At 37.0% G+C, this 19,688-nt stretch overlaps 1 protein-coding gene and 1 pseudogene across 3 annotated transcripts in view; one reads left to right on the top strand and one right to left on the bottom strand.

Moving 5' to 3' along the window:
- The window catches only part of LOC309648644 (ankyrin repeat domain-containing protein 45-like), a 156,619-nt gene that overhangs the window by 87,170 nt on the left and 49,761 nt on the right, over positions 1 to 19,688 (bottom strand). Inside the window, exons 7-9 of one of the 2 annotated variants that reach the window (XM_082437503.1) lie at positions 4,872 to 5,072; positions 3,074 to 3,174; positions 1,525 to 1,653 (exon numbers count right to left, since the gene is read on the bottom strand). In XM_082437503.1, coding sequence (XP_082293629.1) covers positions 1,525 to 1,653; positions 3,074 to 3,174; positions 4,872 to 5,072 — 431 coding nt within the window. Of the gene's footprint in view, positions 1 to 1,524; positions 1,654 to 3,073; positions 3,175 to 4,871; positions 5,073 to 11,589; positions 14,573 to 19,688 lie in introns of those variants that run through there. The other variant, XM_082437502.1, reaches the window with a different exon arrangement.
- Positions 1 to 19,688, top strand: part of LOC309649456 (large ribosomal subunit protein eL32-like) — a 216,587-nt pseudogene that overhangs the window by 194,574 nt on the left and 2,325 nt on the right. The window contains exon 2 of the transcript XR_014268540.1: positions 15,021 to 19,558. The product of XR_014268540.1 is annotated as a large ribosomal subunit protein eL32-like (transcript). The remainder of the gene's footprint in view (positions 1 to 15,020; positions 19,559 to 19,688) is intronic.

The following is a 19,688-nucleotide window of genomic DNA, read 5'->3' as shown; positions in this document are numbered from 1 at the left end:
GCAGTGGAAGCACGGAGCCCTAACCACTGGACCACCAGGAAATTCCCCAGACTTTTGAGATTATGAATAAAGCTGCCATAAAGATTCACACAGAGGTTTTAGTGTAAATTAAGTTTTCATTTCTCTTGGATAAATACATAAGAGTGGAATTGCTGGGTCATAAGGCAAGTGTATATTTAACTATATAAGAAACTCCCAGACTGTTTCCCAAAGTGACTGTACCATTGTGCAATCTCACCAGCAATGTATGAGAGTTCTAGGTTCTCTGCATTCTTACCACCACTTGGTATTAATCAGGTTTGTTATTTTTGCTGCTGTTGCCATTCTAATAGGAATGTCAGTGGTATCTCAGTATGGTTTTAATTTATATTTCCCTAATAACATTTAAGATGTTGAGCATCTTTCCAAGACATCTACATATCTTCCTTGGTGTTTCAAATCTGCTAAAATCTTCTTCCCTTCTAAATCTATTTTTAATCACAACAAATATTACCCCCAAAATCCAAAAAAAGCCCAGCAGAGATTCTCAACCTGGATAAAATAACAAAATCCAACTGTACATTATCAAAAAGACATCTAAGTATAAGGGCATCAAAATCTTGAAAGTAAAAGAATGGAAAATTTTTAGCAGGCAAATACTAACCAAAAGAAAGCTAGTATAACTATAATAATACCAGATGAAACTGACTTAAGGCAAAGGCATTATTTGGGACAAAAGGGTAACTAAATAATGAGGAAAAAATTAGGAAAATAACAATACTTCCACAAAAATCAAAGAGTTGATATACAAAGCACATTCTCTGATCACAATGTGACAAGAGAAATGATAATTTAAAAGCTGTATTTGGACATTTAAAAACGACTTTTAAATAATTAACAGGTCAAAGAAAAAAGTATAATAAAATTTAGGTAGGAGGGATAAAAATGAAAACACTTAAATCTAAACATTTGAGGTGAATCTAAAAGAGTTGTTAGAGGAAAACTTAAAACCTTAAATGTACAAAATGCAAAAATAAAAAAGCTAAAAGTCAATCAACTAATACCTAGCTCAAGATGTTAGAAAAAGTACAGAATAAAATCAAAGAAAATAAAATATTTTGAAAAGAAACATAAAATAATCTGGCAAGCATGATTAAGAAAAGAAAGAGAGAGAGAATGCATAAATAAAACAACCAGAGCAGTGAAAACGGACAAATCTACAGATGGACAGCTGAGATGAAGTCAGAGGTGGGATTAGGATCCAGGTTCTGCCGTTTATCAGTCTTGTGACCTCTGAACTACACTCTGCTTATATGTGAAATGGAGATAATAACTCAGTGCCTAGTCCCAGTGGTCACTCAGCAAATATTCATTCTTTCTCCCTCCCCTCAACTTCTTTAATTAGTGGTTCTGCAGAACGAACAGGATAAAACAACTAAAAATGTGAGATTTATGAATTATTAATCTTCTTTCTAGAGAGACAGATTCTCTGTCAACATGAATAAGCAAGAATGGACCATAATTTGTCTTAAAATGCGTTCTTACCTGCCAAAACACATTCTTGAGTATATAGAAGTCCACATCCAAAGCAGCCATAAATATAATTAAAGGTGAAAAATAACAATAAAGTGAAAAACTTGGTGTTCTTAGAAGAGGGTAGACGACTTGGTGCATCTAAAGTAACAAAGGCAAACAAGAAGTTAGTTTGCTACCATTCTGAAGTATTAGAAATTAAGTTGATGCTCTGTCAATCAATATAAATTTTATAACATTCCAATTTGCAACTAATGAGAAATTATCTATAAGGCCAGTCCTGGGGGTCTTGTGGTAGATTTCTCCATCTAACTAACCATCCACATGAGTTAAATGCATAGTCCTCTATTCACCAGAAGCGTGTGTGAGTTTAGGCTACACAAACATTGCTTGTGGTAAGTAATCAGTATTTTCAAAAGTCGTACTTCACCATCGGTGATCCCTGAGGGGATTTTAGGTGGTTCACAGATAGGTATTTTTTATTTGACTGTTAGATAATTATTTTAATTTGCATAAGAGGAAAGAAAGAACTTTGCATGGATACTTGGGATTTCACAGATATTTGCTTAGGATTTTAAAATCTTTCAGTGAGTCAAGTAGAGAAAAATAATACCTAGATAATAGTACAGATCGTGTATATAGGACATAAATCATGAAGGTTATACACAGATGAATGGAAAACACTAACAACAACGACTGAAGTGCTGTAAATATTCCCTCCTCAAAAGTCTTTGGCCCAATTAATAGTTTAATCTTCACTGCTTAACATCTCTGTGCCTCAGTTTCCTCATCAGTAAAATGAGAACAGAGTACCTAATTCCATTGGGTTGCTGTGAGGATGAATGAATTAACTCAAGAGTTAATAATAAGTTAATACATTTATTAAAAAAAAAAACAAAGAACTTAAAAGGGAGTCTGGCACATAGTTAACACTCAAAAGATGTTAGTTGTGTGGTGTTTCAGAAGAATAACAAGAAGGCTTTTACAACCCTAAATAGGTACAAGCATTGTCTCCATTTTTTTTTAAATAAAAGAATGAGTGGAGACAAACTGTTGTTGATCACACAGCTATACATTTGAAATCATGTCAATAAATTAAATTAATGAAGTTTTTCTTGGATCTATATTATGTTTCATATGATACACGCTTTGCATTTAATCTGGCAGTTAGAAAATAGTAACCTTGCTTCATCATGACAGTAACTGCTGCCTTTTGTAACTAGAGTCTCCGAGGGTGCTGAAGACAATAGCAGGGGAGAGTCCAGCGTATGTACAGGGGAAGGAAACAAGAGTAAGGACCAAAGGCAGGTGACGAAGAACCCAATAATGCAATCACATTTTACTCACTTCCAAATTACTGCTTTATTTTAAGCCTCTCTAATTTGTTTCCTTTCTTGGATGGTTTTTCATTTTCAAAAATTTAACACCAGATAAATTTTTCTCAGTAGCTCCTCACATAAAAAAAAAATAATTCCACTCATTCAGGGATGGGGATGGGAGTTGACCTTGTTTTTGGTCTTTGTTCTTTAATCTATCCTCTAATTTTTCGTATGTACGTCACCTCAACAAAATTGTAGGCCAGTTGTCCTATCAAAAATCCAACAAGAGAAAGAATCGTCAAGACAATGACTTCAGAATTCTTTAAAAATGCCCTCAGAAGTCCTAAAAAAAAAAAAAAAGACATGTATGTGTTATTTAGACATAAGGTATGGTTTAAAAACAATTTAATATTACCTCTCTCTAGGTATTTGATTTTAAACTTCCTCTGAATGTCATATCATCATGAATAAATAACTGACAGCTGTTAGAAATGCTGTCTCTTAGTATAAGACACACATAATGAGGCATCACTCATAGGTGAGTTTGGAAAATACTGAAGTTACAACAACCTCCCATTTGCCCACCCAGTGGCACGTTAGGATCACTGTATGGGTATCTTGCCTATGGATCTGATGATGAGAAATTATGAAAAACCAAATTTCATATCTACAAAGTATGCCTTATATTAATCATTACTCCTCCTAAGCTACAGTAACATATATTCTATAGTTTTCTTAAAAGCCAGAAATACTTTTAACTGAGATCTAACCATAGGGAAAACTGCCTTCACCAGCAAGTGTCAAAAGACACTAGCTATCCTATTTATATGCATTTTCTTGCCTTAAAACTCCCTACTCTAAGATTATTCAGCTCATTACCTCCTGAGGCAATATATCGACTACAATCCAATTAATTTATGCCTAAGGCAAGACTCATTGACATCTCAGAGTCTGCATTTCCTTCCTTCCAGCCAGAGGTCATGACAAATCAGTAAATATTTTTTGAATAGTTCTTATGCATAAGGCTAGCCAAAGAAATGTTTCTCAAGCTATTTCTGCAATGCCCTTTACTACTGGAGCACTCGTCTCTAGGTAATCATAAAGGATCCAAAGCTAGCAAAATTCATGGTCAACAGCACCTCCTAGTACCAAAAGGGACCAAGGTCACTAATGAGTGTTTTAAAGACCCCAGAGAAAGCAATTTCATTCCCTCAAATGAGTAAAATTGAAGTTCTTCATGCGTGTGTGCTTCGTTGTTTGTTTCTTTATAGTCTTCCTAGTTCCAGAAAGGATTTTAAAGCAGCTGACATTTTTCCCAAATAAAAAAATTTTTAAGGGGACTAGAAAATTTTCTCTAACCGCCAGCATTGAATTATGGAATAACGCATCTGTGTTTTTTAATACGTTATTTTATCCGCATGAGTATCATTCACCATACCTATTGAATTCTTAATCATTGTTTAAGAGACCTTACAGGTGAAGCTTTTCCTAATTCCCCACTAGGGGGTGGGGTGGGTGGTGCAACCTCCCTAAAGAAAAATCACATAAAAGCGATACTAGAATGGACAAAATTGATGATGTTAACTAAGCAAATTGTAAACCATATATCTGAGTTCTATTTGCCCCATTTGCCGTCCCCTCAGCCCAGATATTTTGCTCACGTTAGACCTGGCAGGGAATCAGGCAGCCAAGCAGTGTAAGGCTCTCCCTCTCCCTTGTTCCCAGAGATTCTGGACCATACCTTTATAGTTACACTAACAACACTGCATTGTAACTACCTGTCTGCCTGTCTCCCCCACGAGAGGTCTCCTTGAGCTTAAGGACTATCTTATTCTCCACACTGCTGTGCCCAGCAAATGTCACTGAATGAAGGAGCACAGTAAAGGTGATACTTACAAATAAATGAAACAAGATTAATAGCATTCACTAACATCTTATAATTTCACTGGTCCCCTTCTTTTGTTATAGTTGTGATTACATTCTGCAGTAAGAAAGGTTCAGAGGGCAGAGGAGAGATGAGGTATAAAAACGACCACCTACCTCCCAAAACAACAGTGGAACATACAAGAATTGGGAAATGCCCCTTTGTTGGCATGTAGTCAGCTGACCGTCCACAGAGTAAATCAGGCTGGTTACCTTCTTTTTGCACCCAAAAGGACACGTTTGCTTTTGCCATTGCTTTTTCAGTCCCAACTGATGAACCTGGATGAGAGTTACTGTTGACACTTTCACTAGTACAGACTAATCCGTTATGATACACAAAAAAGAAAATGAGACTTGCCAGGACCCAATCCATCCACATTCTTTCTACCTAAGATTATACCATACTCAGATCTGAGCACATGTCTTCTTGCCACAAGGTACTTGTTAATACTGCCTGTTCTACCTTCGCTCTAAGAACATTAACAGCAGTGTTAGTGTTTCTTCCTCATACTGCTCCGTGTGTATGGGAGAGGGATTGTATTGATTTTCGCACGTACCATTTATTGTACGATATGGTAATGTTTGCCTTCCCCATTGGACAGTGAGTTTCTTGAGGGTCAGGGCTGACTATTGATTTTCCTTAAGGCTGTGCACACAGTATGTGGCACACAGTAGGCTCTCCATAAATATTTGATGAACTGAACTCTTTGAGGGGGAACTCTTTCTCCACGGGTACAAATTATTCTAGAATTTTCTTTTACTACTGCAATCCCTTGTCCCTTTTTTCCTCTCTCAGGCCCCTCCAAATCCAAAATGGCAAATGAGAACAAGGTCAAAGCTGAGTCACACCAGTTAAGGTCGGGGATGGGGAAGGATGTGAATAACCTCAAAACAAAGGAAGAGACGAAAGTTGAGGTCTGCTCATATGGTAGCTTTGAGTGAATTAGAAAAAGTCTCCCTTGCTAACAACAGGGCACATGGCTTGGCACATGAATAACAGGCTGGACTTCAGCCCCAATACCCACCCCACCTCAGCTGCCACCTTTTTGTAGGGCATGGCTTGCACAAATCTATGTGGGGTCCTGAGAAGGGCTCATTCTCTTTTTCTTTTCCTTGCAGCTAGACTTAACCTAAAATTCCTGGAGGCTCCTGAAGTATCCCCAATAATATGTGGAGCTCATCTCTGGATATTTATTTGCATTTGTTTGGTCTGCAAGCCACAGTGATTCTGGTGTGAAGTAGAGGGTGGGCCAGAGATGGGATTCAAAGCGTCGTATCTTCAAACCTGTCCCTCAAGTAGCACTTCACATCCTTGGCACCTTCACAGCCCACTCATCATTACTCAAATCAAGTTCTCTAAACTATTAAGACCAGCAATACCTTCTGCCAAAGCTAAGCAGGTTCAGAGTTGAAATCAAGATGAAGGCACGCGAAAATCACAAAAAATGCTCAGCTCTGTGTCTGTTTGCCACAGACGGTACTGCCAACTGATTTCACGTGAAAGCCGTTTCCACGCCTAATTCCTATTGGTTTCTTGCCAACTTACTTTCATTCTGATTGGTTACACACATTATCCCCACCCCCAATCCAGAAGAAGCTAAGTGATCCCAGTTCCAGGGAAGTTTGCATTTCTTAATGCTTAAGCTGTGTCTATATTTACAACTGTTTTAACTGATTTTCTCTGCCTGATGTAATGGCTGAAATGGTCATGGACCATGTAGATGGAACCTCCTCCTATACGGTTTTTTAATATATACTGTCTTTCTTTCTTCAACCCTAACCCTTTTCAACACTGATTTGTCTCCCCTCTGACCTTTTCATTCATCCTTTTCTGTTTTCTCTTTTTTCCATCTCTCTTTTCAGTGGAGTTTCGCCTTTTCCTCCTTAACTCCTATTTGTCATTGGCTTTTGGTCCTTGAAGAAACAATATCACCCATTCTTCACAGGACAAATGCATCCCAAATTCTGTGATGCCTAACATGTGATATTTTTACCTCAAATCTAATCATTAAAAACAAATACAGCATAAATTTAAACAAATGAACAAGTTATTAATTTGTAGTTTACTTTCAAGAAAGCTATTTTGTGACAATGAAATTCTACCCTCTCATCCCTGTGCCACACTAATCAAATCCTCTTCCCTTGGGCACCAAGGATAATACCACAGCAGTAAGATTACTAACTCTATCGTCGATCTTCTCCATCACTATATCAAGGAAACGTGAACAAACAGAAGTCTCAATTCCTACTTGAGACTAAGTAGTATCAGTCAACAGCTCTATGTCTCCCTCTGACTGCAGCAACCACCACTGGCACTCACACGCCATTCCCCTAAAGTAGATGCTTGACAGCATTTTGTTGCTGTCATCTGGTATGTTTCTTTTAAGCCACTGGGTCCATCCCTACCATAAATCCCAAGGACCATGTTGAAAAAAAAATTTGTCTTATTCTCAGGCTGTCTCCTGAGAGACTCATTCCTTACTCATTCCCATCCTGCACTTACTGAACTCTTCTGGTTACCAAGTTCACTACCCTTTCTCCCATTTTCATCTTAACCTTATCTACATTGCTTGTCACCTTGATTTCTCTCCTCCACTGCAATGCCTCAGGTCACTCTGAGCCATGTCCTTCCAGTTCTATCTGGTTCCTATCCCAATGCTGTCCTCTCAGGCTCACGTGGGTCACCTAGACCCTCCAGGTAAGACTCATGCAGTTTTACATTTCAAAAGTCAGATTCTCCATGGCTTTTGGAAAAATACTCATACCTCAAGAAAACTTGAACAAAATTCATAGAGTCGGCTCTAGATTACATATAGTTCTGAGAGCTACAGATAGCACATAACTAAAATACACAGAGATGATCACATTTTTCTACATAACAGTATTTCCCATGGAGTAAAAACGAAAGCAATAATAAATGTATATTTCACCATTTTTGGTAGAGACAGTTGAATAGACTTTGGTGGCTTTGAATGTTGAGAGGTGAGAGGCTTTCCAGTGTGTTTCCCCCAGACTCCATCTTTTGATGATATACTATACTGCCTGAGACAGGCACATGACAGGTTGATTAGTCATAGTTCCCCATCCCTCTAACACTGTGATTGGTTCAGAGCATGGGACTCAGACAAGACCAATCAGATGATGCCTTGATACATATACCATTATTGGGAGAAAGCTGTTCTCTTTCCATTTGAGTTTAGTTGTGGTGATGACTGCCTAGAACAGCTAGAGGCCACCTTCCCAGCTGCACTGAGAAAGCCCACCTCAAGTCTGAGGCTGAGAAAAGCCTTTCTGAGTCTGAAAGTTTCCATGACATACCACCTGGATATCTCTGAGGTCTTAAAAAAATGACCTCACAATCCTGCCTGAGATTTTATCTTTTCTCTGAAGCCATTTCTTTTTTTTTTTTTTTTTTTTATATGGTTTTTATTCTTCAATTTGTTAATATGGTGTATCACATTGATTGATTTGCGTATATTGAAGAATCCTTGCATCCCTGGGATAAATCCCACTTGATCGTGGTGTATGATCCTTTTAATGTGTTGTTGGATTCTGTTTGCTAGTATTTTGTTGAGGATTTTTGCATCTATATTCATCAGTGATATTGGTCTGTAATTTTCTTTTTTTGTAGTGTCTTTGTCTGGTTTTGGTATCAGGGTGATGGTGGCCTCATAGAATGAGTTGGGGAGTGTTCCTTCCTCTGCAATTTTTTGGAAGAGTTTGAGAAGGATGGGTGTTAGCTCTTCTCTAAATGTTTGATAGAATTCACCTGTGAAGCCATCTGGTCCTGGACTTTTGTTTGTTGGAAGATTTTTAATCACAGTTTCAATTTCATTACTTGTGATTGGTCTGTTCATATTTTCTGTTTCTTCCTGATTCAGTCTTGGAAGGTTATACCTTTCTAAGAATTTGTCCATTTCTTCCAGGTTGTCCATTTTATTGGCATAAAGTTGCTTATAGTAGTCTCTTAGGATGTTTTGTATTTCTGCGGTGTCTGTTGTAACTTCTCCGTTTTCATTTCTGATTTTATTGATTTGAGTCCTCTCCCTCTTTTTCTTGATGAGTCTGGCTAATGGCTTATCAATTTTGTTTATCTTCTCAAAGAACCAACTTTTAGTTTTATTGATCTTTGCTATTGTTTTCTTTGTTTCTATTTCATTTATTTCTGCTCTGATCTTTATGATTTCTTTCCTTCTGCTAACTTTGGGTTTTGTTTGTTCTTCTTTCTCTAGTTTCTTTAGGTGTAAGGTTAGATTGTTTACTTGAGATTTTTCTTGTTTCTTTAGGTAGGCTTATATAGCTATAAACTTCCCTCTTAGAACCGCTTTTGCTGCATCCCATAGGTTTTGGGTCGTCGTGTTTTCATTGTCATTTGTCTCTAGGTATTTTTTTATTTCCTCTTTGATTTCTTCAGTGATCTCTTGGTTATTTAGTAACGTATTGTTTAGCCTCCATGTGTTTGTCTTTTTTACGTTTTTTTCCCTGTAATTCATTTCTAATCTCATAGCGTTGTGGTCAGAAAAGATGCTTGGTATGATTTCAATTTTCTTAAATTTACTGAGGCTTGATTTGTGACCCAAGATGTGATCTATCCTGGAGAATGTTCCGTGCGCACTTGAGAAGAACGTGTAATCTGCTGTTTTTGGATGGAATGTCCTATATATATCAATTAAATCTATCTGGTCTATTGTGTCATTTAAAGCTTCTGTTTCCTTATTTATTTTCATTTTGGATGATCTGTCCATTGGTGTAAGTGAAGTGTTAAAGTCCCCCACTATTATTGTGTTACTGTCGATTTCCTCTTTTATAGCTGTTAGCAGTTGCCTTATGTATTGAGGTGCTCCTATGTTGGGTGCATATATATTTATAATTGTTATATCTTCTTCTTGGATTGATCCCTGGATCATTATGTAGTGTCCTTCCTTGTCTCTTGTAACATTCTTTATTTTAAAGTCTATTTTATCTGATATGAGTATAGCTACTCCAGCTTTCTTCTGATTTCCATTTGCATGGAATATCTTTTTCCATCCCCTCACTTTCAGTCTGTATGTGTCCCTAGGTCTAAAGTGGGTCTCTTGTAGACAGCATATATATGGGTCTTGTTTTTGTATCCATTCAGCCAGTCTATGTCTTTTGGTTGGGGCGTTTAATCCATTCACGTTTAAGGTAATTATCGATATGTATGTTCCTATGACCATTTTCTTAATTGTTTTGGGTTTGTTTTTGTAGGTCCTTTTCTTCTCTTGTGTTTCCCACTTAGAGAAGTTCCTTTAGCATTTGTTGTAGAGCTGGTTTGGTGGTGCTGAATTCTCTTAGCTTTTGCTTGTCTGTAAAGCTTTTGATTTCTCCATTGAATCTGAATGAGATCCTTGCCGGGTAGAGTAATCTTGGTTGTAGGTTCTTCCCTTTCATCACTTTAAGTATATCATGCCACTCCCTTCTGGCTTGCAGAGTTTCTGCTGAGAAATCAGCTGTTAACCTTATGGGAGTTCCCTTGTATGTTATTTGTCGTTTTTCCCTTGCTGCTTTCAATAATTTTTCTTTGTCTTTAATTTTTGCCACTTTGATTACTATGTGTCTCGGCGTGTTTCTCCTTGGGTTTATTCTGTATGGGACTCTCTGCGCTTCCTGGACTTGGGTGGCTATTTCCTTTCCCATGTTAGGGAAGTTTTCGACTATAATCTCTTCAAATATTTTCTCTGGTCCTTTCTCTCTCTCTTCTCCTTCTGGGACCCCTATAATGCAAATGTTGTTGCGTTTAATGTTGTCCCAGAGGTCTCTTAGGCCGTCTTCATTTCTTTTCATTCTTTTTTCTTTAGTCTGTTCCGCAGCAGTGAATTCCACCATTCTGTCTTCCAGGTCACTTATCCGTTCTTCTGCCTCAGTTATTCTGCTATTGATTCCTTCTAGTGTAGTTTTCATTTCAGTTATTGTATTGGTCATCTCTGTTTGTTTGTTCTTTAATTCTTCTAGGTCTTTGTTAATCATTTCTTGCATCTTCTCAATCTTTGCCTCCATTCTTATTCCGAGGTCCTGGATCATCTTCACTATCATTATTCTGAATTCTTTCTCTGGAAGGTTGCCTATCTCCACTTCATTTAGTTGTTTTTCTGGGGTTTTTTCTTGTTCCTTCATCTGGTACATAGCCCTCTGTCTTTTCATCTTCTCTATGTTTCTGTAACTGTGGTTTTTGGTCCACAGTCTGCAGGATTGTAGTTTTTCTTGCTTCTGTTGTCTGCCCTCTGGTGGTTGAGGCTATCTAAGAGGCTTGATGGGAGGCTCTGGTCTGAAGCCATTTCTTAGTTTGAGAATTTTTTGCCATCTAGAAAGGCTAGAAGTGAGAACTAATTTTATTTTCAAACCTAGCAAGTACTGAATCCTTTATATTTCTTTTAAATTTTATTTGAAAACTGAACTGTTCCTTTTCAGCTCATCTCTCTCCTCTCATATTTTAGTAGGAGAATCCAGGTGGCAGTTGAACATTGGAAAAGTCCTTAGCAGGATCACTGAGTTCATTACTTAGACAAAAGTGTGGCCAAACTTACCACCATCACATAACAAGGGCCCCTTTTCTCCAGCTTCTAATAACATTTTCCTCTCTTCCCTGTAAATTCCCACTAATAGCCTCCTAGACAGCCTTAAAGATTCTGCTAATAATCTAAGGCCCTGCAGGCTTTCACTAAGACTCTCCTCTGGCCCCTTCCAGCATCTGCCTACTACCCAGTCCCAAAATGGCAACGCCACATTTTTGGGTTTGTTATGTCAATTTCTCACTTCCTGGTTCCAAAATTTTTATGCTATACATTGCTGCATAACAAACAGACACAAACCTTAGTAGTTTAGAACAACAATCATTTATTTGGCTGAGATCAACAATTTCGGCAGGGCTCAACAGAGGCTTGTCTCTGCTCCATACAGCATCGGCCGTGGTGGCTCCACTGGAGGATCCACTTCCAAGATGACTCACCCGTATCACTGATGACCGCTGGCTGGAGCTCAGCCAGGGCCTCAGTGCCTGTCCATATGCGTCTCTCCAAGGCAGCATCTCAAGAGAACTAGGTAGAAACTGTATCACCTTTTATCTTTTATGATCTATGAAAATCACATAGTATTACTTCTACTGTAATCACAGGCCTGCCCAGGTTCATGATGAGAGAACAGAGACCCACCTCCCTAAGAATAATGTCATGACCGTGGGATGGGAGATGTGACCATCTTGGAAAATACAATCTATCACAAGTTAGATGAAACATTGGGATGGATTATCAGCCCTTTATAATTTGGGGCATCATGGTAACCTAAGTAGCAGTCTGACAGCTTTAGCTCAGTCTAGAGCAGTAGTTATCAAAGGGTAGACCATATGCCAGTTGTGATTCATGACAAAAGTTCCATCATATATAGCAAAATGAAAACATAAAAGTCTATAATAAAACTTAATTTATTCAACTTAAAGAGTAGAGCCTTATACTGAGATCATATCTTCCCCGTTTTTGGTGTTAATATGTCTTTTCTTTTATTAAATGATAGCGATAACAGACAATAGCTGTTTTCTTAATGATGTCATACCGATCTCCTCCCTTTTTTTTCTTTACAGTTTTCCAGTCAATGAAAAAAAATACAAAAGCCTAAGGAACCACTATCTAGAAGTTATCAGAACACTTAATGTAGCCTTTGCTTTACTACCTCTCAAATAATGTGATTTAATTTACTAGTATGCACCTTGAAATAGTAATTAATTACTCTGTGGGTGTGTGGAAAAAGTCATGCAGCTACTCGAGTAATAGCTAAAACTCAAAGTATAAGGACCTTTCACACTCCTGTGAATATACTTATAATTCAATGCAACAATAGGTCACAAGACATATCGTATCTCTCAAAACATACTTAAAGTAATAGATCTATAGATATAAATGTATATTCAGACTGTCACATCAATGAAATCTTTGAAATGAGATCCAGGAATTCCTTGGTAATCACCAGGTTCATATGCCTAAAAAGTAAGGTGGCATTCAAGAAGAAAGTTTAAAAATAGACAATTAGAGAAGAAACTAGATATACAGTCATAATGCTAGACGTGTGTGTGGCTTGTCTTCTGGAGGAGCAGGAGTTGAAATGGGGCACTGGCACTAGCAAAATATGGAGAAAAGGATTCAGGATTCATTTCTATAAAGGTGAACAAGCTTTATAAATGAATGAAGACTACTGAGTTCTATGAAAAACGTGGCACCGAAAGAGAATTCATTCAACTATTATTTACTAAGTTACTATGTTATAGGTTCTTTAGGAATGAAGAAAAACAAGACAAAGCCCCTACCCTCAAAAAGCTCGTAGTTCACATGTGAACAATTAAATAGAATACAGTATGAAGCTACTAATGCTATGCGTGCCCCAAAGAAGGAGGGATTAATTCTTCCTAACATTGGGGATAGAGGTCATGGAATGGAAAATTACAGATTGCCTCGCCAAGGGTCAGGATTGACTTTTTTTTCAGCTTTATTGAGGTATAATTGACAATATAATTGAATATTGTCATATTCGAGATCAAGGCTCAGAAAATGTAGAATTAGAGTAGAAATGACAAAAACGGCACCTGGCCTTTTCCCAAATTATTGCGATGCTTAAAGATCATAGACTTCTCACAATCTACAATATTAAGAGAATGGAGCAAACAAAGGTCTTCTTTGCACTACTCCATAAACACCCACTGGATCTACCAGAGAGGGGAGTGAGAGTCATTGCCCTTTTCTTCTGCTTAAGGCAACTGAAACTGAATTGCTCATACATTAAAAAAAGATCTCAAAACTTTTAAATTTGTGAGACAGTGTTACCTCAAAATCATGGTTGAGAAAATGTCAACTGACAAGGAATTACTGAATTGCTCATTTCTTTTCCTTCCCCTCAACAACGAAAAACTAGCTTTCAGGATGGGACAAAGAAGAGAATAATTTTCTTTCTATAAAACTTCTCCGGAAAGTCACAGAGTAGTAGAAGGTTCAGGGACTCTTAGACAAAGTAGAAAAAAGGACATTCCAAATCACTAATATGAAACCAACAATGATATCTAAAATGTAGGCAATGTAAAACAAAAGGAAAATGGCATGTAGTACAGATATAATAACTATATTGCTAAACCTACTGAGTAGGGGAAATCTAAATATAAAACTAAACAGATTTGTATTTATTAATTTAAAGACAAGGGTGTTAAAGATAAAGAAACAGGAAGATTTACTAAGAGACTATATCCCACCTTAAAGGTGAATTTCAATTTGGACATAAAAAAGTGATAGTTGTATAAGCAGAGGACCCTGATTCCAAACCATCCTTAATAGCTCCTTGCTCCAGAATGTCATCCCATAGCTTTCCTTCTGAGAGAGGGAGAACAAATTTTTCTTCTGGAAATGGCCAATATGTCTTTTTTTTTTTTTTAATAGAATTCCACACTTGAACAGAAATTTCCTGCCTCAGTTACACAGAAAATTGTTAGATTCTCTAAGTAGCTTTTAAAGCTTCCATATGGTCTTTGTGAGTGACTCACAGCCAAGTGCTCTCTGGAAGGAGCACGTGGAACTCACATGAAACTGACTTGTGGAGGCAGAGGCAAGGCCAGAGAGTCTGGACATAAGCATGCTGAATGGGGTAAAACAAAACGAGGGTGATTTAACTTCATACTTAAACATTTTTATAAAACCCCACATCTATTTAACTTCAGTCGGCATGAATAGGTTTGCCTTTACAGATATAGAAGAAGATGCGGCCTTTTAATAAGACTTCTTTTCTGACCATGGCTTAGAATACAGATTTGGCACTTTTCACTTGACCTGAAAGGAAGCAGATTTTTAAATTACATTTAATTAGCTTGCTACAGAAAACAAAAATGAAGCCAGTTTTTAAAAACAATGGGCATGAAATAAATCATAATGTCCAAGGCTGAACCAGTCATTAATGAAACCCTGATGTTTGTATGTCAATTCAAGTATTCCCACCTTTTTTTTTAATATTTAAAGCTGTGAGATCACACATAATCAGTATCACTGTTCCTAATTCAGCCACGTGAATAAACTGCTTAACCTCATGTGTCTGCACTTTCTTCATTGTAAAACAAGGGGGTCATTTCAGAGGTTCCATCAAGATCCAACATTTCTATAATATGAACATGCAAGATACTGGGGTGCTTGGAGGGGATAGAGAGGACTTGGGTAAAGAGGCAATTTTTTTAAATTGAAGTATAGTATATTTACAATGTGTTAATTTCTGCTGTACAGAAAGTTATTCAGTTATACATATATATGTATATATACACATATATATTCTTTTTCATATTCTTTTCCATTATGGTTTATTACAGAATATTGACTATAGTTCCCTCTGCTATACAGTAGAACCTTGTTGTCTATCCGTTCTATATATAATAGTTTGCATCTGCTAATTACAAACTCCCAATCCATCCCTCCCCCACCACCCCCTTCGCAAACACAAGCCTGTTCTCTATGTCTCTGAGTCTGTTTCTGTTTCGTAGATAAGTTCATTTGTGTCATATTTTAGATTCCACATATAAATGATATCATTGTATTTGCCTTTCTCTTTCTCTAGGTCCATCCATATTGCTGCAAATGGCATTATTTCATTCTTTTTTATGGCTGAGTAGCATTCTGTTGTATATATGTACCACACCTTTATCCATTCATCTGTTGAGGGACATCTAGGTTGTTTCCATGTCTTGGCTATTGTTAACAGTGCTGCTATGAACATAAGGGTGCATGTATCTTTTTGAATTACAGTTGTTTCTGGATATATGCCCACGAGTGGGATTGCTGGATCATAGGGCAACTCTATTTTTAGTTTTTTGAGGAACCTACATACTGTTTTCCACAATGGCTGCAGCAATTTACATTCCTACCAACAGCACAGGAGGGTTCCCTTTTCTCCACACCCTCTCCAGCATTTGTTTCTTGTAGACGTTTTAATGATGGCCATTCTGACTGGTGTGAGGTTGCACCTCACTGTAGTTTTGATTTGCATTTCTCTAATAATTAATGATGATAAACATCTTTTCATGTGTTTATTGGCCATCTGTATGTCTTCTTTGAAGAAATGTCTATTTAGGTCTTCTGCCCATATTTTGATGGGGTTGTTTTTTTGTTATTGAGTTGTATGAGCCATTTGTATATTTTGGAAATTAAGCCCTTGTTGGTGGCATCATTTGCAAATATTTTCTCAAAGCTTGTAAGTTTGATTAGGTCCCATTGGTTTATTTTTGCTTTTATTTCTACTGCCTTGGGAGACTGACCTAAGAAAACATTGCTACGATTTATGTCTGAGAATGTTATTCCTATGTTTTCTTCTAGGAATTTTATGGTGTCATGTCTTATATTTAAGTCTTTAAGCCATTTTGAGTTTATTTTTGTGTATGGTGTGAGGGTGTGTTCTAACTTCATGGATTTACATGTGGCTGTCCAACTCCCAGCACCACTTGCTGAAGAGACTGTCTTTTCCCCATTGTGTATTCTTGCCTCCTCTGTCAAAGATTAATCGACCACAGGTGTGTAGGTTTATTTTGGGGCCCTCTATTCTGTTCCACTGATCCATATGTCTGTTTTGTGCCAATACCACGTTGTTTTGATTACTGTAGTTTTGCAGTATTGTCTGAAGTCTGGGAGGGTTATGTCTCCTACTTTGTTCTTTTTCCTCAGGATTGCTTTGGCAATTCTGGGTCTTTTATGGTTCCATATAAACTTTAGGCTTATTTGTTCTAGTTCTGTGAAAAATGTCATGGGCAATTTGATAGGGATCGCATTAAATCTGTAGATTGCTTTGAGCAGTATGGCCATCTTAACAATATTAATTCTTCCAATCCAAGAGCATGGGATATCTTTCCATTTCTTTGAATCATCTTCAATTTCCTTTATGCATGCTTTATAGTTCTCAGCATATAAGTCTTTCATCTCCTTGGTCAGGTTTATTCTTAAGTATTTTTTTGATGCAATTTTAAAAGGGATTTTCTTTTTACATTCCCCTTCTGATATTTCTTTGTTCGTGTAAAGAAATGCAACCGATTTCTGTATGTTAATCTTGTATCCTGTTACCTTCCTGAATGCAATTATCAGTTCTGATAGTTTTTGTGTGGAGTCTTTATGGTTTTCAATATATAGTATCATGTCATCTGCATATAATGACAATTTTATCTCTTCCCTACCAATATGGATATCTTTTATTTCTTTTTCTTGTCTGATTGCTGTGGCTAGGACTTCCAATACTATGTTGAATAGAGGTGGTGAGAGTGGGCATCCTTGTCTTGTTCCAGATTTTAGTGGGAAGGCTTTCAGCTTTTTACTGTTGAGTACTGTATTGGCTGTGGGTTTGTCATAAATAGCTTTTATGATGTTGAGATAATATTCCCTCTATACCCACTTTCATAAGAGTTTTTATCATGAATGGATGTTGAATTTTATCAAATACTTTTTCTGCATCTAATGAGAGGAACATATGGTTTTTGTCTGTTATTGATGTGGTGTATCACACTGACTGACTTGCATATGTTGAACCATCCTTGTGACACTGGGATAAATCCAACTTGGTCGTGGTGTATGATCTTTTTTATATGTTGTTGGATTCATTTTGCCAGTATTTTGTTGAGAATTTTTGCATCTATATTCATCAAAGACATTGGCCTGTAATTTTCATTTTTGGTTGTGTCTTTGTCTGGTTTTGGTATCAGGGTGATGGTGGGAGTGTTCCCTCCTCTTCAGTCTTTTGGAAGAGTTTGAGAAGGATCGGTATAAGTTCTTCTTTGTATGTTTGGTAGAATTCTCCTGTGAAGCCATCTGGTCCTGGACTTTTGTTTGTAGGGAATTTTTTTTATAACAGATTCTATTTCACTTCTAGAGATCAGTCTATTCAAATGATCTATATCTTCTTGATTCAGTTTTGGTAGGCTGTGTGTTTCTAGAAATGTGTCCATTTCTTCTAAGTTGTCCAATTTGTTGGCATATAATTGTTTATAGTATTCTCTTATGGTTTTTTTGTGTTTCTGCAGTATCAGTTGTGCTTTCTCCTCTTTCATTTCTTATTTTATTTATTTGGGTCCTCTCTCTTTTCTTCTTGGTGAGCCTGGCCAGAGGTTTGTCAATTTTGTTTACCCTTTCAAAGAAACAGCTCTTGATATTATTGATTTTTTCTATTGTTTTTTTAATCCCTATTTTATTTATTTCCTCTCTGATCTTTATTATTTCCTTTCTTCTGCTGACTTTAGGTTTTGTTTGTTCTTCTTTTTCTAATTCTTTTAGGTGGTGGGTTAGTTTGTTTATTTGAGATTTTTCTTGTTTCTTGAAGAAGGCGTGTATCACTGTGAACTTCCCTCTGAGAACTGTTTTTGCTGCATCCCATAGAATTTCACTGTCATTTGTCTCAAGGTATATTTTTAATTTTCTCTTTGATTTCATCGTTGACCCATTGGTTTTTTAGTAATTGATTTTTTTTCTCTTTTCTTTTTGACTGAAAAGAGAAAAAAATTGCAATTGACTTTTTTTCTCTTTTCTTTTTCTGTGGTTGATTTCTAGTTTCATGCAATTGTGGTCAGAAAAGATGCTTGGAATAATTTCTGTTCTCTTAAATTTGTTGAGGCTTGTTTTGTACCCTAGAGTGTGGTCAATTCTAGAGAATGTTCCATGTGCACTTGAAAAGAATGTGTATTCTGGGGGTTTTTTTTGGATGTAATGTCCTGAAAATATCAATTAGGTCTAACTGTTATATTGTATCATTTAGGATCCCTGTTGCCTTAGTGATTTTTTTTGTCTGGAAGATCTGTCCATTGGTGTGAGTGGTATGTTAAAGTCTCCTACCATTGATGTATTCCCATCAATTTCTCCCTTTTTGTCTGTTAGTATTTGTTTTATGTATTTGGGTGCATATATGTTGATGAGTGTAATATCATCTTCTTGTATTGATCCTTTTATCATTATATAGTGTCCTCCTTTATCTTTCTTTATGGCCTTTGTTTTAAAGTCTATTTTGTCTGACATGAGTATTGCTACAACTGCTTTCTTGTCATTTCCGTTTGCGAGAAATATCTTTTTCCACACCCTCACTTTCAATCTATATGTGTCCTTTGTCCTAAAGTGGGTCTCTTGTAGGCAGCATATTGTAGGCTCTTGTTTTTTTATTCAATCTGCCACTTGATGACTTTTGACTGGAGCATTTAGTCCACTGACATTTAAGGTAATTATTGATAGATATGTATTTATTGCCACTTTAAACCTTGTTTTCCTGTTGATTCTGTATTTCTTCTTTGTTCCTTTCTTTTTCTTTTTGTTTTTCCTTTTGTGCTTTAATGATTTCTATTATGCTTGTGTTCTCTTCTTTTTGGTTTTTATGAATCTATTGTATGTTTTTGATTTGTGGTTACCCTGTTTTTGAAGTATGTTAACCCATTCCTATATCTACTTTCTTTAGACTGGTAGTCAAATGGGCTCAAACACATTCTGAAAAAAAAAATCAACATGTTCTTACCCTCCTCCCCTACACTGTATGATTTTGATGTCCTATGTTACAACTTCATGTTTATTCTTTTGCTGTTCATTGTGGTTATCATCACTTTCCAGAAAAATCTTTTTTATTTTATTTTTTAAAATCTGTGTATTGCTCTCTTCTTCAGCACGGCCTATGGAAGTGGCAGCCATCTCCTACTCAGCATGATGGCTGCCCTCAGACTCCTCATAAAGCCCAAGGTTGTCAAAAAGAGGACCAAGAAGGTCATCCAGCACCAGTCAGATCAATATGTCAAAATTAAGCAGAACTGTCTGGAGCCTGTGCTCCGCAACAGGAGAGGCCACGACGGTGAGAGGCCCGCGCACCACGATGAGGAGTGGCCCCCGCTTGCCACAATTGGAGGGGGCCCTTGCACAGAAACGAAGACCCAACACAAGCCATAAATAAATA

This window comes from Balaenoptera physalus (assembly GCF_965194825.1).
Source record: "Balaenoptera physalus genome assembly, chromosome: 1".
Lineage (NCBI taxonomy): Eukaryota > Metazoa > Chordata > Mammalia > Artiodactyla > Balaenopteridae > Balaenoptera > Balaenoptera physalus.
This window is presented reverse-complemented; position numbering and strand designations above follow the sequence as displayed.